This window comes from Lepisma saccharinum, chromosome 22 (assembly GCF_977018435.1).
Source record: "Lepisma saccharinum chromosome 22, izLepSacc3.1, whole genome shotgun sequence".
NCBI classification, from domain to species: domain Eukaryota; kingdom Metazoa; phylum Arthropoda; class Insecta; order Zygentoma; family Lepismatidae; genus Lepisma; species Lepisma saccharinum.
This window is the reverse complement of record NC_139250.1, coordinates 34,934,080-34,960,961: the sequence shown is the minus strand read 5'-3', so window position 1 is coordinate 34,960,961 and position 26,882 is coordinate 34,934,080. Positions and strand designations below refer to the sequence as shown.

General features: G+C 38.0%; 1 protein-coding gene across 4 annotated transcripts in view; it reads left to right on the top strand.

Annotated features, from left to right (window-relative positions):
- rempA (intraflagellar transport protein rempA) overlaps window positions 1-26,882 on the top strand; it is a 130,030-nt gene that overhangs the window by 57,869 nt on the left and 45,279 nt on the right. For all 4 annotated transcript variants that reach the window (XM_083144015.1, XM_083144014.1, XM_083144012.1 and 1 more), the window contains 6 exons: window positions 9,081-9,250; window positions 10,606-10,783; window positions 13,916-14,065; window positions 17,418-17,575; window positions 20,757-20,934; window positions 25,499-25,664. In XM_083144015.1, coding sequence (XP_083000141.1) covers window positions 9,081-9,250; window positions 10,606-10,783; window positions 13,916-14,065; window positions 17,418-17,575; window positions 20,757-20,934; window positions 25,499-25,664 — 1,000 coding nt within the window. The remainder of the gene's footprint in view (window positions 1-9,080; window positions 9,251-10,605; window positions 10,784-13,915; window positions 14,066-17,417; window positions 17,576-20,756; window positions 20,935-25,498; window positions 25,665-26,882) is intronic.

Genomic DNA, 26,882 nt, shown 5'->3' with positions numbered 1-26,882 from the left:
TGGAAATCCATTCTGCCATCGCAGAATGATTATGGTTAAACCACAACGGTTTTAGTTTTAAGCTTTGCTACAATAATATGCCAAGCATATGTTAGAATGGATAGAGAGAATGATAGATTCTTCATTTTTAGTGATGTCAGCATAATATAAGGCAATTATCGCATATTTATAGATTAATTATTTTATTTTTGGGATGGTCGACTTTAAATAAGCATCGTTTCCCGTGTAATTTTGTATTTGAGTACATTTTTAACGACCACTTGCACACTATGAGTAACATAAGAGACTAAAATAAGATTTTTTTTTTTACACAGCAAAGATTAAACAGGCTTCTACAAGTAAATGTAACCAGTAGGGAAAATAAGCGCAAGGCGAAAAATAACATTATTTGTTTAGCTTTAAATACGTTTTCATATGTCCGTATAGTAATATGGTATTTTCATTTTAAATGCACAAGACTGGTTTTCTCATCAAAAGTAAAGTTGAAGAAGCAATACATTCAAGCAAAGTTACTAGCGACCAGTATTTCACAGCAAATCGTCCTGTATTTTAGAAGTAATCGATAAACAAACTGGGCATACATACGCAAACGAATCTATTTCCTCATTGTCATTGTACAGTTAAACGCAGAAGCATGTTAAGGACTTAGGCATTGATGTACATGCATGCAATATATTATTGACGCAAAGGGTACATTTCAACGGCATCCGAGAAACACAGCAGCGGCCAGAGTTCAGTTACACGGCATTACATATCTTGCACGCTCGAATCTACGACCGGACGAAGAATTTTGCTAACGTAAGAATTTCCCCTCTGCTCCTCTCCCGTTATGGGGATCAGGTAGCCAGCCAGCAAAACCCCGGTCGCGGGAGACAAGTAGACTTGAAGCAGGAAAATTATCGTAAGCAGAAATGATGATGGCTAAATTCTTTAACTGTAGCAGGTTGCCAGATTGTTAGAACGTTGTCAAATAGTAACTCACACCTCAAATAGTAACTCATAACAAGCAATAATAAATTAAACTCAATTAATCGAATCACGACATATATCATTGGTACTTTACGGGGACAAAAATAAATTAAAATTCCGATTGCTTTATAGGCACTATCCTATTTTCTTTCTAGATTCTGGAATAACCGTGGTAGCTTTCACGAAGCTATTCTCATCATATTTCTTTTTATATTTTCCACTAGGAATTAGCGTTTGTCATATTTATTTTAATGGGTATAATATAAGAGTTTATTACTAGTTTAAGTATATTTCAATTGATAATGGCATTTTTAAATCATGAGTGGCAAAATATTATTCTTGAGTGTTGTACCAAAAAGATTGGATCAAAATAATCCTTTCCCGGAAAAATTACCCTATCTTAAATCTACGCTAACATACCTTTACCTTAAAACCTGTCTCAAATTCGAAATTTATCAGCTGTCGGCCAGAGAACAGCCAGTGTCAGCCGCAAGGGAAACAATTCGGCATTCCCAAACCCGAAAGGAAAATGTCGAACCGGGAACCACTAGCAGCGCGTCCAGCATCCTGACAGCATTCGCCAGCTTGGGAGCCAGACTGCTGAAACATGTTTCAGCTTTACTCTACAAGGGATCAAATCCCCCCCCCCCCCCCCGCCTTGTTAAGGCAATTCGTAAAGTACACCACGACGTGCCACGTTCCAGAGAATCTACACAGTTTCTCAAAATTGTCGTGCTACGTCTCGAACAAAATCTTCAATATAATCTACAAGTTCAGCAGTAAAACGTTTTACAAACAACGACATGTTCCAGAGTGTAAACTACATGATTCCTCCATTAAAGTGTCATGCTACACTCCTAATATACATATTACTTGACACACTTCCATGTCATGTACAACTCTACGAACGTACGTCTATTCTTCTTCACAAAGCCTCAAAAGAAGAATCGCCCAACGAAGTGTTAGCAGTACAAGAAGTTTTCACACCAAATGTTCCAATTTTTCATCAAAGGGGTAAAATCATTGGTCCACCCCACGAAGTTCGTCTAAAAAAACAAGCAGTACACATAGTGATTATTCCTCCAGGAACATAGTTCTCCCATTCCGAGGACACATACGACCACACATTCCATTGGTCGTTACATGATACACTCAGCAGCAAAAATGTATTCATCAATATTCCAATGCAGAACAATTCTCATTGCCAGAAGAAATCACGTTTCTACTCTTAAGTTTGAACTTCCCCAAATTATCCCTTCCCAAAGTGCAAGTACGAGAAACGCAGACAGCAGAACTCTACAGGGAAGATGTTCATTCAGTGACAGACAGATGGAAATGTACAATCTGGGTTGTCCGACTTTCATCAGTACGTTCCACACAAGTACAGTGTGGCAGAACGTAGTGGTACTGTAGTCTCAGGTACAGTAAAATTCCACGAAGTATAGTCAATCTGAGCTGAACATCGTGTCTGGAATAAAGGATGATTATCCTAAATGGACAATGTTACGATTCATTTGTTCATCGTACCTTAGGTGAACGACATCGAGGTCAAAGATGTTGGACTTTTCACTCTCAGCGTGTGTTCAATGCATGCTTATGGAATTATCAACGAACAATTTTAATAGAAGAATAAATACAACATTGATATGCATGGACAAAAGGTGTAACAATTGCGATGCTTAAATATTATTTCTACTTGAATTATTAATTCATGTGTTATATATGAGTGTGTACATATTTCATATTAAAGGACGGAGTTAAATAAGTAAATATATATTGTTAATATAAAAATAAAGACGGTGATCCATCGATAATAATAATACAGGAAAACTATAGTGATACATGCTACGATTATATTTATGTGCGATAAACTCAGTTCGCAATATTCGGCATACGTGTTGACCCTAGTAACCAAAAATTACTAGCAACACAGGTGCAACGAATTATGTATTTATACAAGTGCTTCGATTTATTTTTTATTCAGTGCTCCACATTATTTACGCTGAAGGAAGGCTATTAGTATCTATAATTTAATGTTAACGCAAATTTATTATGTAATTTCGAGTCTCTTAACTTCAAACGGTGCAATGACTGTCTCGTGTAGACAAATACGTCTTGTGTCGCAAGAGGCTGGTCACGCTCTGACGTGAATGAGTGTGTTTTGACGGCCGACGCCATGTGACGTCAGGTCTCTACATCAACAAATGCATGCGTTATGTTATTTCACGCTGATCCACTCACTTATTCAGCAGAAATAATGCATTGTGTTATATGTTCTTGTGGGTCAGTGGGTTTATAGGATAGGTTCATGGTTTTTACTTTATTATTTTCTTCTTTTCGGCATTTTATATTTGTTTTCGTTTTTTATTTTTATAATAAATGGTATCCCTATAAGATTGGATCAGATATAAAGACGAATTCAAAAGGGAATTCTTTTCCGGAGAGGGACATCGTAACGATCCGTAGTATCTTTTAATTATTATGGAGAACGAACTCCAACTTCCAGTCATTCAACCATCGTTTTCCAATCAGGAAATATTCAGAAACATCACAGGAATGCAGTGTCAGACAGCACCGAAGCTCTCCCTGGTCATCAGCTGTAAACAGACGAAATCCAGGAAGAGGCTACAGGCCTGACTGTGCATTTGTTTATTAAATTGAATTGCAATAAATGTCTGGGAGGCAGAGAGTTCGGGGTCAGTTCTAATTCAGTTATTGAGGAGCAAGTTACGATTGGATAGAGAGAGAGGAGGAGGTTGTAGGGAGAGCGTGTTAACGCTAGTTGCAAGTCAGACTCTACGTACAGTCACAGGCATAACCTCTCACGGCAGATCTTCAGTTGCAGTACAGAGACAGGTATATCCTTACATTACCCATGCTGATCCAATCTTTAGGGGTGTGAAACTCAAGTGTCATGTGTTGTCATTCAAGTGTGTAAATTTAGTACCTCTAGCGCCTTACCATCAAGCTCACCACGAGCAGAGAGTGCTTTACCATCAAGGATGAATGATGATTAGTGAGCTACATTCCCAAAAGATCCCACATACCTAAGGGTATGAGACGATGCAGTCGTTTCACTTTCTGCCGTTCCCGTGTGGGCATAGTGCTTCCTCCTTTTACCGCGCAATGGGGTTTTGGCACCCTCAATAAAACCTGGCCTCCTGCTATCAGCAATATGCGCACCCACCCAACCTGCTCCTCCCCCATGACAAGAAACCAAGCACGGAACTCAAGCGTTCGCAAAAAAGCCTGCTGCACATGCAAACTAGCATATTTCCTCAAAAGCAGACGATGAGAGTGGGAACCGCCACTTACAGTGCCAAAACTCCGTTGCGCGGTAAAAAAAAAAAAAAAAGCACTACGCCCGCACGGGAACTGCAGAAAGTGAAAGGACTGCGTCAATTAGCGCACTACAAGCACAAGCAGAAGAAGAAACAAGCAAGACAGTACACGCCTGATGAAGCCACCAGATGGGTGGCGAAATCGATCGTGAAAGAAATTTACGCTGAAAAATGAAAAGTAAGTTTATCAGAGTTAATTCTTATAGTATGCATAATTGATGGTACGTAGGTGGTTTCCTGGTGTCTGATTTTCAGAGCTGGCACCTAGCTCTGAAGAAGATTTTTTGAGCACTGTGCATTGGTATTGGCTAACTCCTACAAAACATCCCTTCTTCTATCTTATGATTTGGCACTAACAGGAGATTGACTATGTAGAAATTTAAGCAAAAATGCAGGCTCAGCCAGGACTCAAACCTGTGTCTCTTGCATACCATGCCATTGTTATAACAACTTCCTTGTTTGTTTAACATCAGAGTTTCATAAATTCCTATATTATACATTACATATTAAATTATAGAGGGTGTTTCACTCACTTTCGGCGCCTGATGTTTGCTTATAAAAATCAAACTATTGGTCACAATATGAAATTTGGTACGGTTATACCTTTATAAGCATAAAATCGAAATTAGTTAATTTACTTACGTAAAGTGAGTATATAGTTGTTGTAGATGACTTTTCGGTGGCAACTGCCCCCTTCTTCAGATCATGAAGTCGGCTATTACGTGCCTACGTAATGCTTTGTCATTTAGAAAGGATCCAGGTATATGTATGGACAGGTTGAATGTTAGGATGACTAGTGACTAAAACATGGTAAAACTGTTAAAACTGCTATAACATTTGTTAAAACCCATAATGTACTCTATCACAGCTCCATGTTGACAGGAACAAGTATGTTCAATTACTATTAAAAATTGTATGCACGTAATAGCTGACTTCATGACCTGAAGAAGGGGGTGGTTGCCACCGAAACGTCGTCTACGACAAGTATGTACTCACTTTACGTAAGTAAATGAACTAATTTCGATTTTATGCTTATACAACAAAACCTCATTAATATGAAGTTCAAGGGACCAAAAAATATCAACTTCGTATTAAACGACTTCGAGTTATCCAAACTTTTCAAGATGGCGCCTGTTTTCAGGTGTAAATAAAGTAGATTATAAATTACCCCCACAAAGGATGTTTTATACTTGGTGGTAGCTCAGAAAATAAGCTCTATATGTACTATATAATAATATTGTATGTTTTGAAAAAAATGTAAAAAATGTTACACAAAATGAGAACACGGAGCTTAACACCATTTATCCTGCGTAGTTATACAATCGGTTATGCACGGGATGCATGTTGTGGCAAAAAGTGTACAGAATGAATATTGGATGTTATGTGCGTTCACTAGAACATTGTCCATTACAGGATTAACTGGTAAGAGAAGATTCTCTTGGGAGAGAACACAACCTTTCCCTGGCACAAAACAAAACAAAACAAAAAAATAGGGGCTGTAAGTTTCGTTCTGGTTCAGCTGTCTAAAACACATCGTAAAAAAAGTCACGTATTCTTTGCTTCAGTTAACTTCATATTCGGCCCCCGTCCCCCTTTGCAGGGATCAGTTCAAACTCTACCTCAACTTGCATTGTAATCCACTGTGAAAAAGTAAACACACAACTTGCGATCTGTTTGCACCGAATGTGTATCCTAGGACACATTAAACAGTGCCGCACTCGATAATCACTCTGGTTTGTATCCCACTTTAAACTGTATATTTAGTCCCACTTAGCTCATCAGCATAAAATGAACTAAAAACAAGCTTTACGAAACTTGTGTATTTTCAGATTAATCGACAATTTATTGTAGGTTTCAGGAGTATTCTGGAGCTCGTTCTGCCAAAACTTTTCCTCTCGTATTCCTACATTGAGCATTGCAGTTTTTTGTTGTCGTTTTTTTAACAGCAGCACGCTAATGGTTCTGAAGAAAAGCAGGGATTATATGGCTTTGCGAGATTCAAAACAATGAAGCTTATTCCTTCGCACAGGATGAGTCATTGCAGTTATCGGCAAGGGAGAGCTTTCAAGACGCTAGACTAAACACTGGAGCCAGCTGCAGCGTAAACACAATGAGACAGCAGGTGACAGAAGGGAAATCATGGGCATTTTAAAGATAACGCAGTTGTCCAAGACCTAACTTTTATCAGGAGTTTTGCGGGAAACCTAGATGACAACGCATTAAGCGGGTTGACGATCTTTAGTTGGCCTATGCGGCTTTGATTATCTGTAACAGTTTCCCTTTTTTTATGAAGTTCTATAGGGCACAAAGAACATGCTTTTAATGAAAGTGGTTACCGGAAGTTGTTGGCTACCAGGCCCAAAGTTGCTCGCTTACGGGAAATTGCTGTATCTCGAGCTCAGAGCTGGACAGATGGGTGAGACTTCCAGGTACCACGCGTCTTGTATTTTGGAACATTCATGCGATCGTATCTCGCATTTCTCATCTAGCACTGGTGAATATTTCCAAGGTGGCGCATTCAGTGGGGAAAGAGCTTGACCTGCCATGCACATTGACAAAGAATGACAATGTCCAGCGGGCATTTCGGGCTGCTTCCCTCGAGTTGTCAGCAGCTCTTAGAACAAGGAAACATGTCAAGGTCAAGTTAAAATAACATCCAAGCTCTCTCGACATTCAATCTTCTCTTGTCGACTTATGCAGGTGTCTACTTCGTATTAAGGGAAACCAGTTTTGTGGAAGGGTCTTGTAAACAACTTCGTATTAAAAATTATCCGTATTTCGATTTATCCGTACTGAAATACATTATAAATCCTATCTTATCGGCTGGGGAATGGGAAGAACTTCGGATTACAGGGTACTTCGTATTAACCAATATCATATTAATGAGGTTTTCCTGTATATGATAGTGAGTAAGGCGCACGGAACCTAAAAATGAGGTCATACCTTTGTGTATGAGAAGCACGGTGACATCACAGTGTGTGTTGGAAGTGGTTGCCATTAGCATGACCCAATCTTCAAAGAATTTCTTGCATGCGGGCGTTGGAAGTGTGGCAAGTGGCACCATCCTGCTGAAAATAGCCATTACTGAGTTCCTCGTCATCCAACTGATTTACAAACTCGTGGAAGATTCCCACGTAGACTTCTGTATCCACTGTTGTTTTCGAAAAAGATGGAGTCAATAATGCGACATCTTGATAAAGTGCCCCATGCTCCTATATTTTCATCATGAAGAGTTGTTTTGTGCACGGTGTAAGAGCTCTCAGTAGTCCAAAGCTGGGTGCTTCACAACAGCAGGGCCAAGAACTCAGACTGAAAGCACATGTCTGTATGATTGGCATTTAACGGCAGAATCACCCAGATGCTTGTGCATGCCCATGCAAGGACTAGAGAGACAATGGTGACATCTCCAGTGATGTCGCCATGCTTCTCATACACCAAGGTATGTCCATAGCAAATTTCATTACATTATGACCAACAGTGATTTTTATAAGCGAAAATCAGTGTCTGAGAGTGAGTGAAACACTCTGCTTTAGAAGAAGAAGAAGTAGTTTGAGGTTTTGATTATAAAACAGTTTTTTCTGTTTCAATTATTGATATCCTCAGCTCAATTTATGTTAGGATAAAAATAAATTAGTGAAAATATTCTGCAAGCTTATGACCCCATGAACTTTTAATAATATCATCATTAGCAGTGCTCGAAAAATCTTCTTCAGAGCTAGGTGCCAGCTCTGAAAATCAGGCACCAGGAAACCACCTACTAGTATTTGTGGATACTATAAGAAGCTGAGCCAGCGCCTGTCGTGGAGTGGTTAGCACATTGCGCTACGATGTCAGGGGTCCCGGTTTCGAATCCCGAACTGGGCTTGGATGTTTGTGAGTGTCCATTCATCAATTTCATCATATCATAATTCATCACCATCTTTGCAAATTAGCCAAAAGTAGCGAAGTAAAATAAAGCAATTCAATCAGTCGATAAGCAGAGCATCACCGTATTCAAAACATTGCTAAATTATGTGAGAAAGCGGGAAATGGGTGTTTGGGGGACAAAGAGTAAGAAATTGTTACTGATTCTATAGAATGTTCACAAAGTTGATAAAAAAAGCATTTACTAACTTACGCTGTACTGCAGTTTGAACTTAGAATCTTCAAAGTTTTGTACACTGAAACTTAAAAAATGGCAATATTACAGCACAAGATCAGTAGCCAAGCTTAAATTTTTAGTCGCCATGGCGACCTGCCAACAGGAATTTTTCAAGCCATGATCATCAGTATAGTGAAACCTGATTTATACTCCTGGATTTGACATTTTCCTGCATTTTAAGGTTTTTCACCTCGGATCCCTGAAAACCTGAAATCAATGTTCCACTGTAGTGGTAATTGTCCTAAATGTGCATGAAGAAAATTTGTTTCTAAGAGACGACATCATAAACCTGCATTCTTTGTTCATTGGGTCTATTAAAAGGAAAGAATGGCACTTCCTGTATAAACTTGTTAGTTATTTTAACCTCCAAGACAATTAATAAAGTAAAATGATATCACAATGTAATTACTCACAGGTGCATTAGCAGTAAGGAAGAAAAATTGGAACCTAAGGGTTAAAAATAGTTATTTAGGCCATAAGAAATTAGGCTTGGGAAATTTATCTTGGGGAAACGGAAATAAAATTTGAATTTTTTTGCAGTGAATGAAGATTTTTTTGTCCTTTCAAAAATGCTTGCATTTAGTTCCTTTAGAACTCAGTATTTAAAATTGTAATATTTTGGTTTGCAGGCAAACCTGCTTCCAGACCCGAAACTTTTCCTGTGGGAGATAGAGACCGATACCGTACAGTACTTCAACTTCGCTACCGGGAAGCTCGATGAGGAGGAGTTGAAGGTTCCACCAAATTCAGCTGCCTCCATTGGCTCCAGGGAATCTCACGAACTAGCAGTCACTGAAAAGTGAGTCTTTTCTCAGTAGTTCTATTTTATAAGTAGAAAGCAATGCATTTGTTCTTTATGATAGAAAGTAAGCATAAGGTGACACTGTTTTCTGCATCATTTTTTGGTTTTGGTCAAATTTGTATTATATAGGGTGGTTATAAATTATTGAGCACATTTCAAGAATGAGTAAGAAACAGCTAAGTCAAGTACTCATATTTAGTTTGTTGTCTTTAATACACCATGTTAAACAGTTTTGTTTACATGCGCAACGAGTTGATTTACCTGAGCTCTTCATAAAAGCATCTCTCACTTGATCCAAATATCTTTGGAGACCAGTGGTCTGCCAGCACCTTAAATTGCTGTTACTAGTGTTTTATGGAAACTTTACTAGGAGGATTACCCTTTTACTCTAAGCAAAAACTTCCTTGAACAGTTATTGCAAATTTGTTTCATAAAACCAAAGAACCCACATTATATTGCTTTCCCTTGTTTCTGAGGTTCCATACCTTGTCACTATGGCACCACATATGTTCGGTCGAAGTCAATATAAACTTACTGCTGGTCTATTATTAGTAGGGATGTGCCAATATTAAATTTTGGCCGATACCGATAAAGTACTGATGTAAATACCAATAACAGATTTTCTACCGATCCGATATAAAATTAGAAATGGTCCTTGAAGAACCTGAAAGGGTCATTGACCTCCTTAATAAATGTGTGTTTCCAGGTGACTGCGGTGCAAAAGAAATTGCATATTTAGACATTTACTTTTTTATAAAGTAGGGTATGGAGATTATCTATAAAAACTATAACAAAATAGCAGAATTTTGCACTAAATTATCAGATATTTATTGATATATCGGACCGGTAAAATAATTGGTAATTTTACCAATAAACCGATACACCGATATGCCTATATCGGCCGATACCGATAGAGTACCGATTAATCGGACCCATCCCTACTCATTAGTAACAAATTAAAGGTTGCTTCAATAGCATGTTGTTTTTAACTCGTGCACACAATGCACTCAGTAACTTATAACCACCCTGTATAAGAAATTTTGGTGTTTTACAGTGAAAAAAAATCTCTAATTTCATTTGGAAACTTAGACCGACAGATTTGCAATTTTCGCCTATGTAAAGAGCATGCAAAAATATAAAGATTATTCTGCTTTAAAGAAGTATATTTTTATCCTACATTTTAGAACAAAATTAATCAATGTTCTGAAATTTTGAATGATAATCCAGTCACAATAAAATAAATAACAATAAAATGTTATTTCCATTATACCAGAATGCAACTAAGCCCAATTTTCCATAAGTGTTATTGTTTTCATGTGTTGGTCATTACTATTTTTGTTTGTGTTTCATAGAGCGCAGTCGTATTCTGCCCAGGAAGTGGCTGGTCGTTTTGTGCTCTCACATTATTGGGATTTGGAGGAACCAAAGCTGCTCGTGTGTGAAGCAAAAGTATTACCTCAGTCCAAAGAATCAGCGAAGCTAGTCAGACAAAAGTTGTCATCTCTGCGTTCAAATAAAACTATAGATGTGGTGAGTATTGCTTGTGCAATGTCCTGCTGCAAGATATTTCAGAATTTTCCTGTACGGTTAATGTTAACACATTTGCATGCATGTGTGTAATAAGAACACTGATATTGTTTATAAAAGGTGATAATTAGAACGCATGTATTTAGACCATCGTTTTTCAACTTAATGGGGCACGACCCACTGCTGGGTCCCGAGGGGGCATTTGGTGTCAGGCTTGAACATTTATTTACAGTGTCTTAAAGAGCCATTACATTTAAATTACTAATTGTTTTATCATTTTAAATTCAACCCGTGTTGTGCGTAGTCTCTACCATTGCTTTTTACCAGCATCACTTTGATGTTTAACTCAAGGGAATCGGATATTTGTGTCCTCCTCCGTGGCCATGCGGTCTAAGGTGCTTTGGGATCCAGCTGCAGGACGGCATGGGTTCAAGTCTGCCTGGGTTCAGTCTCTGGGTTTTCGGCCTGTGTATAGGACCGGTGGCAACCCACCATCATGAGAAAATTGGAGAGCTATGAGTGAGTAGCGTAACCCGGACACCGATATCTTTTATAATGGCTGGCGATTCGACGTGCTGACCCCACGTCACCACATTACTGGTTGAAGATCTGGGAGACTGGCAGTCGGGAGATAGGCCAAGGCCCTTATGTACTGTAGAGCCATGGGTTATTTTTTTTAAATCGGATATCTGTCATTCTTGTTTTGGTTGCAGCAATGAGTTCTTGTGTGTCACATGCATGTCGACTTAAGGTGTCGCTCGATATTTCCTACTGCATGTGAGTGTGTGTGTGTTTTTTCTCGCGGTTACTGAGAGGGTGTCAATTGTCATCATTTCACATTGCTATCGAGACTGCTTGCATTACAAAGCTTTGCAAACCACCTATAAACAAATGCATTGCAGCACATATTTACTTTTCCAGAGTGAAGTATGTGTAATTTGTTTAAGAAAGTGTAAGAGAAGGCTTCTTAAAGTACTCGAAGTTAGCAAAAATATGATTATAAACGGGGTGCACACCTCTACAAGTAATTCTGCTGGCGCCCATACTTATGGGTCCCATGAAGTGTAATATCCTTCAAGGTGGTTCCTGGCCTGAAAAATATTGAGAACCACTGATTTAAATATGAGACACTGACCTTTTTCTTAAAAGAAGGGGAAAAAATAACAACTGAAATGTAATAATTACCTATGCCGCAACAGCCAGTGCCTACCTACCGACTGCCAGCCTCACTTGCACCTGTCGAGGTGGGAGATCATCCAGCCAGTTACTGGATGACGTGTGTTCAGCACGACGAACCCCCAATCGATGTAGTATGTTTCCGTAACCAGGTATTACAGTAAGTGCATGATATGAATAAACAATTTCACAACAATTGGTAGAACAAAAAGTTTGTTTTTTTCACACATGTTGATAATCCGGGCCTAAAACCAACTTAAGACCATCCGACATAATCAAAGTTATCGAATTTTCACTAACGAGCAGAAGAGAAAGAAAAGACAGCTATAGGGAAAGCAAACTGACATTATGTTTTACGCTGACAAAAGGGAAGGCTAAAAATAATTTTATGATCTTGTTACTGCATAGGAAAGTGCATCTGTCTTTAAAGCAGAATTTTCCACATGTGAAATGGTCAAAATAGAAATAAAATAAATCTTGTCATTCTATCACAGATTCTACGGACAATGCATATTTTTGGGTTTGTCATGACAAGTTTATTTTGCAGTTCAATTAATACCTAGTGAATTGCTTGAACGTAAATAAATATTTAAAACACTAATTTCTGGACAGTGGAATATTTCATCTTTTCTATTTCCACCTGCTGATGCTGGTTGCTGCTTCTAGCACAATGCGGTTGCCTTGCACGAAGAGCGCCGGGTGCCATGTAATCTACTTTGATTACATTATCAACGTAGATTACATAGTTTACATAGTCTACATTGTCTACACGTAGAATGTAGACAGTAGTTGTTTACGCATAGGCGCACATCACTGGTCAAAACTCATTATCACGTTACGCAAGATTACGTGTGAAAATAAATATACTAAAAGATTGTATTTACACTCCAAACTTTAATGAAAAGTAAGTATGTAATTTTACTTATGTTCCGCATATCATGCATGACACTTGATGCCAGTAAGATGCTTCAAAAATCACGACACAGTATACAGTAAGATGGGTTCTTTTCATAGTTTTATTTAACCTCATGCACTATGATTATATTGTACCATGAATATAATTTTGAAATCTTCAATCACACAAACTGAATGTATTGATCACTCTTTGTTCTATGTGATAAATCTGAGGATGGATGTAACATCTTATTTTCTTGTTACACCAAAGAGAGGAGAGAGCTTACCTCTAAAGATGGCAGCAAACGTGAAGACTACAATATCTTTACAGCCTGCAAAATTTCCCTCTGAAATCTCATGTTTCTGGCTTTCATCGGAAGATTTCCGTCACTGAATGTCTTTGAGAAACTGCTACCGTCGGGCTGAAAGTAGAATTTCATGCCAGATTCCAATATCCAAGTTGCTATGACCAGATTTCTTTCCTAGTAACATTACTACAAACCGGTTCTCATCGCCTCTATCCATTCTGCTAGTCTTCTTTTTTTTTCCCGCCAACCAGAGCAATGTGTTGAAAAGTCAATCACCTGAAGACACCAATTAAGGAATCCCAAAATATACACTCCATAAACCAATATAGTTACTAACCCACATCTATTATGTTTACGTTCATTGATCAAAAAATTGCTAAATAGATCCACCGACACATTGCTTTGCCATTACAATGATACCAATCCCTAATGCAACAATTCAACCACAAAAAAGTAGTATCATCTAGCGAGAATCACATAAACCAATTGTTAGCAAGCCTTTCTAGGATGTGGTAAGCTTATGCTATCTGGCTGCGTGAGAAGGAACTACATGCAAGTATACAGACTTGTCATAATATAATTGTTTGTCACTTTTTCCGATCAAAAACCAGGGTGTTCATTATACATGCGTAAATATGGTATTTATCTCTTACTGAATTGAATTATGTCATGCTTTATTGTAAAGGTTATATTTCAATGAACAGATATGATTTCAATTTTTTTCCATCTACATAATGTGTTTTCCTTTTTCTTCAAGCCTGAAATAATCCTAGTTACATTGTTCGCATCAACCGAGAGTGGAATGATTGTTCAGGACTCAATGCCACTTCATTCAAGTTACTGCAGATTACAGGGTGTGCAGATTCCACATTATATTCTGCTGAAGAAGACAAATATGGTTGAAAAGGTGAGTGCACTTTCACTACAACTCTAGTGAAAAAAGGCACATTACAGCTGGATGTCAGACAGGTGCACTGCCTGAAAAGAGCCTGAATTTTGCGTACAATGTTGTAACAGTAAAGCACAATGTTTTTGAAATATATGTACAGGGCCTGTAAAGAAACATGTGCCATTCAGGTATTTCTATTCTGTGTGCATTTTTTTTTTTGGGGGGGGGGGGTATTTAAATATTTTTAAAAGTTAATTGTGTTTATTAAATTAGTTAACTTCATTTAAAATAAAAAGCTGATATTCATTAATGAGTGTGCACTATTTATCACAAAGGTATATAGTAACTTATATAATCTTGAACATAATATTTTATAAAAACTTGGGTTTTTCACACAATGTCTTTAATATTGCAACATTCAATTTGATAAAAGTCAGAAGACCTACCATATTTTAGATTTCAAAATTTTTGAATCTACCTGGAACCATTCAAAACTGCTAAAGAGATAGGTTTGGAAGTTAACAAAGAGAAAACTAAATATATGCTTACAGGCCGAAACCAAGTGTTAGGTAATAATCAAAATCTAATTATTGATAACAACTTGTTTGAACCAGTTTCCAAATTCAAATACTTAGGAGTAATATTAACAAATAAAAATTATATTAAAGAGGAAATAAAAAGTAGGCTTAATTCAGGAAATGCATATTACTTCTTTCTTCATAAACTTTTGTCTTCTCGTTTAATATGTAAGAAACTAAAAGATAAAATATACAAAACAGTAATTTTGCCTGTAGTATTATATGGGTGTGAAACTTGGCCCCTTTCATTGAAAGAGGAACATAAATTGAGAGTATTTGAAAATAAGATCCTTAGGAAAATCTTTGGACCTAAAAGGGATGAGGAGACAGGTGAGTGGAGAAGGTTACATAATTTAGAACTACATAATTTGTATTCATGTCCAGATATTATTAGAATAATTAAATCAAGAAGACTTAGGTGGGCAGGTCATGTGGCACGAATGGGAGAGGAAAGAGGAGTTTACAGGATTCTTGTTGGGAAACCTGATGGTAAGAGACCTGTAGCAAGGCCAAGACGAAGATGGAGAGACAACGTTGAGATATACCTAAATGAAATCTGTAGGGATGGAAAAGAGTATTTAGATCTTGCTCAAGATAGGGACAGATGGAAGACCTGTGTTGCTGCAGCCATGAACCTTCGGGTTTAAGAAGGCTAGAGAGTTAGTTAGTTAGTTACCTGGAACCTTTCTCAGGAATGCAAAAGAGCTTCATAGCAAAATGTAAGTTTAGCATAAAACCTGAATCAAAATGGTTGAAATTAGCAGTGAGCAGATACCACTCCAATACTCTTATTGGTTCTCACCAATACCAATATTTGAACTCTGTAACAATTTAAAGTTATTCAGAATATTTATAGATGCCGGTTGTAGTGGCATGATGTAATGTTAGATGGTAGTATTAGTACTGGGAGTCTGTACAAAATTCCACGCAAGTGGACGAATATGTTGACTGTATTTATCCTTTTTATTGGAGTCTTGTATGTGGCGATTTCACTACTGGTCCGAGATAGGATGAGTGAGCGACAGAGGTGCTGGTAATGATTACACATGTATTCAAGTTATAAAGCATGACCCGTATATGGGTGTTTGAATGGCATGCTCAGTTCAGGGCCAATTGTATATCTGTTGAGGACAATGAACACACAGGGAGGACCCTCAGCTGTGCAGGTTCAACAGCTCATTCATGAGGATCGACGTCGAACCATTCATCATCTTGCTGATGAGGTGGGAATTGATTATGGGACATGCCAACCGATTCGGACCGCTGAATTAGGCATGCATCTTGTCAGCCATGAGGATCCTGATAGTTGATCAGAAACATCATCATGTTGGTGTCTGCAAGTTGCCTCCAGTAATGCAACCTTCTTGCTCAGGGTTATAACTGGTAATGAGAGCTGGGTTTACAGTTACAACCCTAAGACAAAGCAACAATTGTCCCAATGGAATAGTCCAAAGTCACCAAGACAAAAAGAAGCGAGTCAGGTGAAGAGTAAAGTCAAGTGCAAGCTCATCACTTTCTGTGACGTGAAGGGGACTGTGCACAAAGTATTTGTCCCAGTATGCCCAAACTATGAAGATATTTTCCAGCGGCTGTGGAAAAATGTGTCAAGATGTCACTCCAAACTTTGGTGATAATAATAATAAAACCTTTGGTGATAAACCTGACTTTTGCATCATAACAATGCACCGTTTCACACTTCCTTGTTCACCGAGAACATTTTGACCACCCACTCTACTCACCTGACTTAGCACCCTGTGATATTTTTCTCTTTCCCCGACTGAAGATCAAGTTCAAAGGCTGCAAGTTGAATACGAAACACAGAAACAAGAGACAGTGCTGGACACCCTCACAGAACACGACTTCCAAGATGCATTTTAAAAATGGCAAAATCACTCTACAGAGTGTGTTCATGTGGAAGGTGAAGTGTGAGGGCAGCCAATAGTCCCAGGGTAAGTTTTCAACCAGATGATACCACCAGTTCCAAAACTTTTGGATACTGCATCATATGCCTCACAGTGTTGGTGCAAAATCAATAAAAATTGTACCTCACAGTGGAGGCACATTGTGTAGTGGGTGCAGTCCCAATTAGCCTTGAAGTTGACTTTAAAAAAACTTTGACAGAACTTTTTAGTATACTTTCAAGGATGTTTAGAGTCTTCAGAAGTGTCATGTAGCATGTTGTGGACATCTCAAGGTGCCCAGGGTATAGCATCAATTTCCACAAGTATCACTATGAGAAGGAAAGAGAATAAATAAAAAAACCCTAGGCAGATTGGAGCAACATTTCTTTCAGCACTGTATAGATGGACTCGGGAAGGTATCAACTGCATACTGTCAGATTTATAGGCTACTAGTATCTGCTTTGCTCTATCAAAACCTGTGTTGAAATGTACAGATGTAAGGGATCTTTCAGACCAAAATGAGAAGTGATAAATGACAAACCACAAGTGACACATGCAAATTGGAAGCACACCTTCGGAAATAAATGCAGCCTTTCATACAGAGAGAGAGAGACAAGCTGCATGTCTCACTCGTTGCTTGCATGCCGCTCAAACTGGGACCATCTTCTCAATGACGTGCATTGTGTCATCTTGGTCTGTTGGTCGCTCACGGAGTAAATGCTCTTTTACAGGTTGAAGGTGAAAATGCCTATTCCAATGCATGTAATTTGTGGATATGTCACTTGCCATTTCAGTGTGAAATCACTTGTCACGCGTCACTTGTAGTTTGTCACTTGTTACTTCGGCTTGTTACTACAGGAAAACTAACTAATTCGTCTTGTTTTCCTGCAGGGAACAACATCTCGGCTAATAGATCAAGTTCTCATGAGAGACTTTGATGGCTTGAAAGCAACCGATAAAGCTACCAGGGATGCAATGATTAACTTCAGCTTCTATCTAAGTGTTGGAAACATGGATGAAGCCTTCAAAGCTATCAAAATGATAAAAAGGTTAGTATTGACATATTGATATGAATGAATGATACACGTAATTTTTTTTCACTTTTACTGGTATTTGTGGTAGATATTTGTTTCTTAACACATTTTTTCAACTGTTTGAAACAGTCTTCATCACATGAAACATGTTCTGAACAATGAATAAATTTTGTATGTGTGTATGTTATATTCCTGCAGTACTTCATGTATTATCTTGTGTGTATAAATGTGTTTGTGTGTGTGTGTATATGTATGTACTCTACACTGTTATATGTTTATTATTATTTGAATATAATATGTAAGCTTTCCTGTAATTGGAGATTCTCTCTGTTGGAGGCATATAAGTAAATAAAATAAATAACAGTATTATGTATAGTATATAAAAAATTCATGTCACAATAGCAGTAAATGAAAAATTCACAATCATTATCAAATTTGCACAAGGCCCATACTACATTTGTGTCTCCCCGATGGTGTAGTGGTAACGTCATTACCTTGTAATGAAGGGGTCCTGGGTTCAATACTCAGTGGAGGCACATGGCACAGTGCTTCAGATCCCACTTTAAAATGTAGGTCCAGTCCCGATTAGCCTTTATGTGCATAAAGTGGACTTAAAACAACAAGTCAATCAACATACTTCATTTTTATGAAGGGCTTGGGAGTAAAACATGCTCAGCGATATTTTGGTGAATATTGAGTTACAAAGTAAAAAAAACCATCCTTCAATTTTTGCATGTAATTGCCATGTCATGCAATTTGAATGGTACTCATTGAACCCTTCTGAAATTGACAAACACAACACAAAAGCAATTTATCTACAGTATAGCTTCTAATAACCTTTCTGCTTAATAAACTCAATAATAACCAAATTGTCACCATAATTTACTCCTGAGCCCTTCATTTAATATACCGTAATATTTTTAAATTATACAGTTTGAATTTTGTTGTAAAATCAAGAAAAATTTGAATAACGTATTGCTTTAATGAGACCAGTCAGATTAAATGTATAATTCAGGGAAATATAAAATCTAGGAATATAAGATTGGGATTCCATTGAATATAATGCTAGGCTAGCATTAACCTTTAGAGACCCAAGGCCTTTTTCACATGTAAGCCTCTCTGTCCCGAGCCGATTTTGAGCAAAATGCAGAGTTTCAATTAAATGAGTGTAGATCGGAGACTAATTGCCCTAGAGAGATGAGTGATATACCGTTGTACGCAGAATGAACCAGAGATTCAGACCATATGGAATTTATGCAAATTCGGCATATTTGTGGTAGGGGGAGGGGGCTAACTCTCAAAATACCAAAATTTCGGGGAAAAAAATTTGGTTCCCCGACCCTCCCCTCAAGAAAAAAGTACATGACAGTGTCGATATGCACATGGAAATGATCACTGACATGTAAGGAACACAAAAATATTTGCATTATTATCATATGACCAATGTAACTTGAGTTGTACCCCCAAAAGGAATGGTCGGCACGCCACTGATTCAAGCTTCAAAATGCAGAGTTACATTGAAATGATTATAGCTCAGAAACTAAATGCCCTAGAGATATGAAAGATATACCGTTGTACGCAGAATGAATCACAGATTCAGACGATATATAATTTATGCACATTCGGCATACATATGGAGGGGAAAGGGGGGAAATCCCCTCAAAAATACTTTTCTTTAAAAAATGGTGCCCCCCCCCCCCCCGAAAAAATGTCAAAATGCAAAATTTATGCAAATTTGGCGTATATATGGGGGGGAAGAGAAAACCCCCAAAAATTATTTTAAAAAATTGTCACCACCCAAAAAATGTCCTCGCATTTGGGCACAAAATGACATCTACACACAACATTCATGGACGAAAAGCTAGAATGCAGTGAAAAATGAGCTCCAATTCTTGCAGCTGCTTGAAATTCTATTTTTAGACAATGCAGGGTAACCCCTGTTGCAACTTGTGGACACTTGTGCTAAAAAAACAAAGGTTTTCTTCAGCGCGCTTCGAAATTCCATTCTCACAAAGCAGATTCAACAACCAGTCTTCCCCCTCCCCCTGCTTGCGCCCTCACAGAAAACTTTCATTTTGACATCGGATACTGATAAACAAGCTTCCTCCGATTGCAGTTAACAGGAGGGAGTGAAAAGCATTGCTTTAGAACAACAAAGCTGGTCTTCCTTTGCTGGCAAAAATTTGACCTTGAAAAGAGACTCAAAAGAGAAGTCCCTTTCCCCCTCCATTTTCATGAAGACAAAAAAAAATGCAAAAAAACATTTCTGTTAAATACATGTGTTAGGAACAATATAAAAAAAAAAATCGAAATTCTAGCCAAAAATAGAAAAGTTATAACGTAAAAACTACGACCTTGACAGCGTCTTGATCGAGATGCTTGGTACCGTGAGGGTTACATTTGGGTATCTCGATCGAGACGCTTGGGACACAAAAGGTGACAATGAGATTTGTTTTAACAATAAATGTTTTCATGTTAAGGGGAATAAACAACGTGGTTGATAATATTAGATAGTTACTGAAGTTATATCTGCAAAAATCAAAGAGACGCATGCAATTATGCACTTTCCGCATGGGCTGAACATCGACAGTGGTCAGGCACATCATGTTTGGCTCCTATTATTACAATAACTAAAAACCCATCACACGCAGTAGACAAAATGGCTACACCAGCACCCCTAATGGTAAGCGAGGAAACAACAGGAACCGGAAGTCAACCCAACAGTAAAGCATCAAGTTCCCAAGTGGATGGTGGCAGAGGCCACCAAAATTAGTAGAACATATACAAGTAAGTTTCATGGATATAACTTTAGTAACTCGCTTATGTCTTATAATAAATGTTTCTTAAACAAGTACTCTTGGAAATGACAGAACTTAATCATTCATGCATTAGGGAATGAAAAATATGGTTAATTATACATGTATTCTCGAAGGACGTACTTGTTTTTCTATGAAATTGATTTCTTGTTAGATTAATTTTGAATACCGTCACCATCCACTTTGTGATAGCTGATGAACTGTATTAAAACCTGAGCATCTGTCAAGAGAGTTGAAATTTATTTACAGACCTCACGACTCATTTGTAGTTTATACATGTGATTTTGTGGTAACTAATGTAGATTAATGCTTTGTATTGTAATGTATTTTAACGGTGATATAATTTGAATGTCTGATCATGAATCTGTTTCTCATTGCAGTGAAACTGTGTGGGAAAACATGGCAAAAATGTGTGTGAAGACAAAGCGTCTGGATGTGGCTTCCGTGTGCCTTGGCAACATGCAGCATGCTCGGGGGGCAAGAATGCTTCGGGAGTCTACAAAGGAGAGGGAGCTGGATGCCCAAGTTGCTATGCTGGCTGTGCAGTTGGGACTGCTGGTGAGAATTCATTCGAACCAGTATTTAGGTGTAGTCTCAATGCATTTCGTGCAAATTACACTCCGCAGCAAAAAAGAATCGCCCCCTAGTTATAAAATCTAATATTTTCTTTCAAGCAGTATGTTTTTTTTTTTTTGTAATATTTTGACAATTGTACATGCTGTATGTAATTTTAACATTTTCTGATATTTTACTTACTCTAACAATGAAGGTAATGATGAAGAAATCAACAATGAAAGCTGTTAGTTGATTAAATTGTTAAGCATTATGGCCTTTATTGTCTTCTATGTATTGCCTTCCGCTATTGTTTAGTTATGTTTGTTTGGTCTGATGTATAGTTCAATTGTTACATTTGTTTAGGGATGGTTTCATAATCTCGCTGAAAGGTTTCTTGATCAAAAGTCTTCCTTCTTGCTCGCACAAAGTACAGTAAATCGAAATGGGTAGAAAGCAGGGTGTTGCAGATCTTAGTCCAAAAAAGCAAGGAAGGATACTTCAAATATTAGAGGATAATGTGTCATCCAAAAACTGTCACGAAATACAGAGACTGGAAGTACAGACTAGAAAAGGTAGTGGAAGGAAATGAGTTACAACACTCAGGGTGATAAAAAAATTGAAACGTCTAGCAAAAGCTGACATTTGGAACCGTGAAATCTGGAAAAAGTTATCTGAACGAACAATGAGATGAAACTGAAGAAGAAACCACATCTAACACAGCAACACAAGCGTGCTCGTAGGGAATTCTACTCCATGTACGGCGAATGGAGTAAAGAAGACTGGATACATGTCATTTTCAGTGACGAAAAGAAGGTTTGTGTATACGGAAATGACGGTGGTGTGAAAATATGGATGGAGGACAGTGAAGAACTTAAAGATGGATGTGTTACACTCCGCGTATATTGCAACAGACGAAGGTGAATGTTTGTATCCTGCATGTACGATAAAATCGCCTGTGGAAGTCTGCTACCCTGAGCACTTATCATTTGTGTATTGCACTCCCTTGCAGAAGTCCTTTTGTGTCATGGAATTTGCAAGTTGTGGTTCTGCTGTTTCAGTTCAGCGAACTTTTCGACGTCGATTTGGAAGTGACCCTCCATCCGATAACATTCGTTGTTGGTTTAATAAGTGTCAAACAACTGGATGTGTCTGCAAAGGGAAGAGTTCTGGATGTCCAAGTGTGTCGAACGAAAGTGTCGAGATGCATTAGACTACCGGATGGATGTGTGCAGTGTTATGAGAGGTGCTCACATTGAACATTTATAAGGTACACTGTGTAAACTTGTTGAGTTATTGTTCACTCCCACATAAGCTTCGTCCTTATACCCCACATATATGGGAAATGAAATGACTATGAAACCCGGACAATCATTTTGTGACATGCTTTAGTAAAATTTTTGCAACGATGAGTTCTGGAATATAACTTGCAAACTCCAAAGATTTCCCATTATGGCTAAATCCTTCACCTTCATTATGGCCCAGATTGAGAATATGTAGAACCCTACCTCCTGCATGTTTTTGCGGCACACTGCAATGCACAGGGGAGAGCTTTACCTTTTAATAGGATTTGATGTGTTGACAGTGCATCACCCAAGAAAAGCCATGTGTGAAGTCAACACTGCCATTCCATGGAGTTGGAAACTGAAAATTTCTGTATTATCATGAACATACGAGGGTCGGTCACTAATTTTCCACACTTTTGCTGTAATGTTCTTTAGGTTGACCACACTGATTTCTGCCCTTGTGTGCCAAAAGAGTGTGCATTTCCTGTTCCTTTAGTGCATATTTGACCATCACTCATTTTCTTTTCTCATTATTACAGAGTGAACATGTGCCTGCCATTTTCACCAAAGTAGAAAGCAAGCAGTTTTTGTGCTATTCAGGTATACCGTACAGGCCAAAAACCACTGAAGCTTTGGGTCACAATATGGGGGACTAATGTCACTTATCGGTTTGTCATAATCATAGTACAGACTTGCTCATTGTTGTCAGTTGTGGATGTGAATGGGTATCCTGCTCCTTCTTTGAGATTAACAGTTGTCCAAACAGTTTTTGAATTTCTTAATCCATTTGAACACACTTTGCGATTGTATAATACATTTCCCATATTGTGATGCAATCCTTTGGTGGATTTCAGCCCCTGGTATCCTCAGACCACAAAGAATGGACCACTGCTCACTGTTCTTCTTTGGTGCAAAAAAGAGTGACAAAAGAGAACCCCACAACAAGAAAAGAAAATGATTGATGAAGGTCAAATATGCACTAAAGCAATGACAAATGCATGCACAAAAACCAGAAATATTAAAGCGTGGATAATTAATTAACACACCCTCATAACACAGGGTGGCAACTCATTGGGAATTCCTTGAATTCTGAGAATTTTGCATGAATTATTGACTTCAGGAATTCTGTGTGAATTTTTCTGCCCTGAGGTAAGTTCTTCACAGTTTAGGTTTCGCTTTTAACAAGATAGGAAAAGAAAGAAAATGCTGCATGTAAAATAAAACAGAATTCTCTCAATCCCTTTACTTCCTTAGTTTCCTTTGCAGAACAATCTCTGACATACGGTAGATTATTGCAAGATATCTTGAAGTTGATTGGGTAAATTTGAGTTTGAAATTCTTGTACAATTAACAATTTTTCGTAGATTAATATGTTCCGTAACATTTGTGACTTGTGTTAGTAGATGTATTTCGAGTCTGAGTATGTGAAATGGCAAATGTAAACTCCGCACCTTAAATTAAATATTGTAAATATATATACCACTTAATGAACTGAATTAGAATTTTTGGATACATTGGAATCCTTTATACAGGGTAAGTCAAAATGATGGACCCGATTTCAGACATTTATTCTGTGAAATATAATAAACAAATGTTATTGTGAGACATGTGCTAAGAAAGGTAAGCTGTCAAAGTTTTTTTCAAACAAATCACAGGTGTTCTATGTGAGCACCTCGCGTAACACGGCACACATCAAGCCGATAGTCTATCTCCTGCCAAACCTTGTGTAGCATGTTGCGGTCAATATCAGCAATGGCTGCTGTGATGCGGGCACGCAGGTCATCTAATGTTGTTGGAAGTGCTGGTACGTAAACATGATCCTTGACACAACCCTACATGAAGAAATCACATGGGGTCAAGTCGGGGGAACGAGGTGGCCAATGAAGGAGAGATGGATCCTCCGGAGATGCACGGCCTATCCAACGTTGTTCCAATGCCCCATTGAGATGGTCTCGAATGCTGCCATGGTAATGCGCAGGGGCACCATCCAATTGGAGAATGAAATCTGAGCTATCCTCTGCAAGCTGTGGAAGGAGCCATAGTTGCAGCATATCAAGGAAAACAAGTCCTGTCACAGTACGTTCATGGAAGAAAATGGGCCCATAAATCTTTTCATGGGAAATGGCACAAAAGGCATTCATTCACTTTGGGAGAATCGCGTTCGTGTTCCACAAATTCATGGGGGTTAGCAGTTCCCCAAATCCTTACGTTGTGTCTATTCACTTTCCCTTAAAGGTGAAAAGTTGCTTCATCACTGTAAATTAACCTCTCAGAGAACCCATCTGTTTCCATTAATGCGAGGAAATCGGCACAGAAGGACGCGCATCAAGCATAATCAGTGTCTTTTAAGGATTGAACTAGTTGCAAGCGGTAGGGTTTCATTTGTAAACGTTTCCGCATAACCCGCCAGACAGTTTTCTGTGGAAGTTGATGTTCTCTCGCTGCCCGGTAGGTGGACTTCTGTGGACTCTGTACGAAACATGTGCGCACTCGTTCCACTCTCTCTTCCCCAGTCGACGGACGGCCAGTCGATTTTCGTTTACAGATGCAGCCCGAATCTCTGAAATGTTCATACCACTTACGAATGGCCTTCCCAGTAGGTGGTTCTCTCCGATATTTGGTACAGAAATGCCGTTGCACACTAATCACAGACTTGTTCACGTGATAATCAAGAACAGAGAAAGATCTCTGTTCTCCAGTCAATGCCATTTTCCTACTCGCTGCTGACTCCTAGCGGTAGAAAGTGGAAACACTGCATGGAAACTAAACTTTGAAAGTTAACCTTTCGAAGCACATGTCTCACAATAGCATATGTTTATTAGATTTCACAGAATAAATTTCTGTAATCAGGTCCATCATTTTGCCCTGTATTGTTAATATATATTGTGTATGTGTGTGGGTCGTGAAAGGCGATAATATGTAATGTTGAAATGGAGATAACATCTGCTTGTACCCTTGATTTTTTGGATAGTTCGCCTTGAAAGCTGGGAATTATACTTGCATTTTATCATGATTCTTGAATGGCCGCCCTGTAACAGCAACATTGATGCATTCTGTTTTTGAAGTGCATTTCTAAATATCTTTATATTTATTAAGGGTATGAAATAAAAAGAGTATTTTGTCTCTGAACTAAATGCTTGTCATTATCAGTCTGCACTGCGATTACTCTCTCAACAGTAAAATTTTCATATCTGTACATTCCTAAATGCAACATTTGGTGTGGAATTTTAAATTTGGTAAATGCACAATTCCAAGTTATGTTACATTATGTGTTGTTTTTACAGGGTGAAGCCGAGAAACTGTATAAAAATTGTGGAAGATATGATCTTCTGAATAAATTCTACCAAGACACAGGGCAGTGGGAGAAGGCAATAGAAGTGACTCAAACACAGGACAGGATACATCTGAGGAACACTTTCTACAATTATGCAAAACATTTAGAATCCAAGAGTAAGTATAGAGCTCAATTTTTATCATCAGTAATGTAGTTTTTGCACTAATAGCAGTAATTTTGAATCTCATTATCTTTTGTTGTAGTTACCACATGTGGTGTGGAGCCACAGTAGCTCAGTCATTAGGCATCTGACTACCATGCAAGGGACCTGGGTTTGATCCCTGGCGGAGGAGAACCGAGATTTTTACCATCTGTTCAAGCAGCTCCGATGCCCACCCAGCATCATATAAACTGGGTACCTGGAGGAAACTCTGAGGGATATAGATGGGGCTGATCACATAACACAACCACACCCCCTTTACACCTTCATGGCATGGTGCAAACACCCCCTTTACACCTTCATAGCATGGTGCAAAGCACAGGGGAGCACTTTACTTTACTTATCACATGTGATGTACACACTTCTTTGTTACCAGTTATTTATTTGCATCTCAAGAAATGTGTGGTGGAGGCACATAGTGGTTCGGATTCCACTTTAGACTGTATATCCAGTCCCGATTAGCCTTACTGTGCATAAAGTGGACTTAAAACACTAAATCAACCAACCACAAGAAATGTGTGCCCAAGATAATATTCAAACCAGGGTTATGGCATTTCAAGCTACAACTTTCATTTAATAGTTTTCTGTTGTGACGTTTCAGGAGAAGACACGCTCCTTTCATCAGACATTTATTTTCATTTTGACTAAAGATACAGTTACAACAATGTTACATTGTTGTAATATAGCAACTTAACTGTGAAAAGAAGCGGTCTGTTTTATTAACACTGGAATAAATTAAATAATGAAGATGGTAACATAGATCCAATATGGAATTTTTTTTTCACAAATGGAGTAAGCCACCATCTTTAAAATTTAATGTAACAGAAAACATCAAGAGACTTTGTGAAAACAATGATGACTTTGAATTACCTGATGATATTTGGGATTCATAATTTTAAATAAAAAATAATGTGATCAAATTTTTTTTATCTGAAATAAGAATAAAACAGACTGCTTCTTTTCACAGTTAAGTTGCTATATTACAACAATGTTACATTGACAACATCCATTATATAACGGATTCTTTTTTGTTTAAAAAATTGCTAAACATTGTTGTAACTATATCTTTAGTCAAAATGAAAATAAATGTCCGATGAAGGGAGCGTTTGTTCTGAAACGTCACAACGAAAAACTATTTTCTTATGCTTGTAATAACTGTAAACTACAGGAAAAT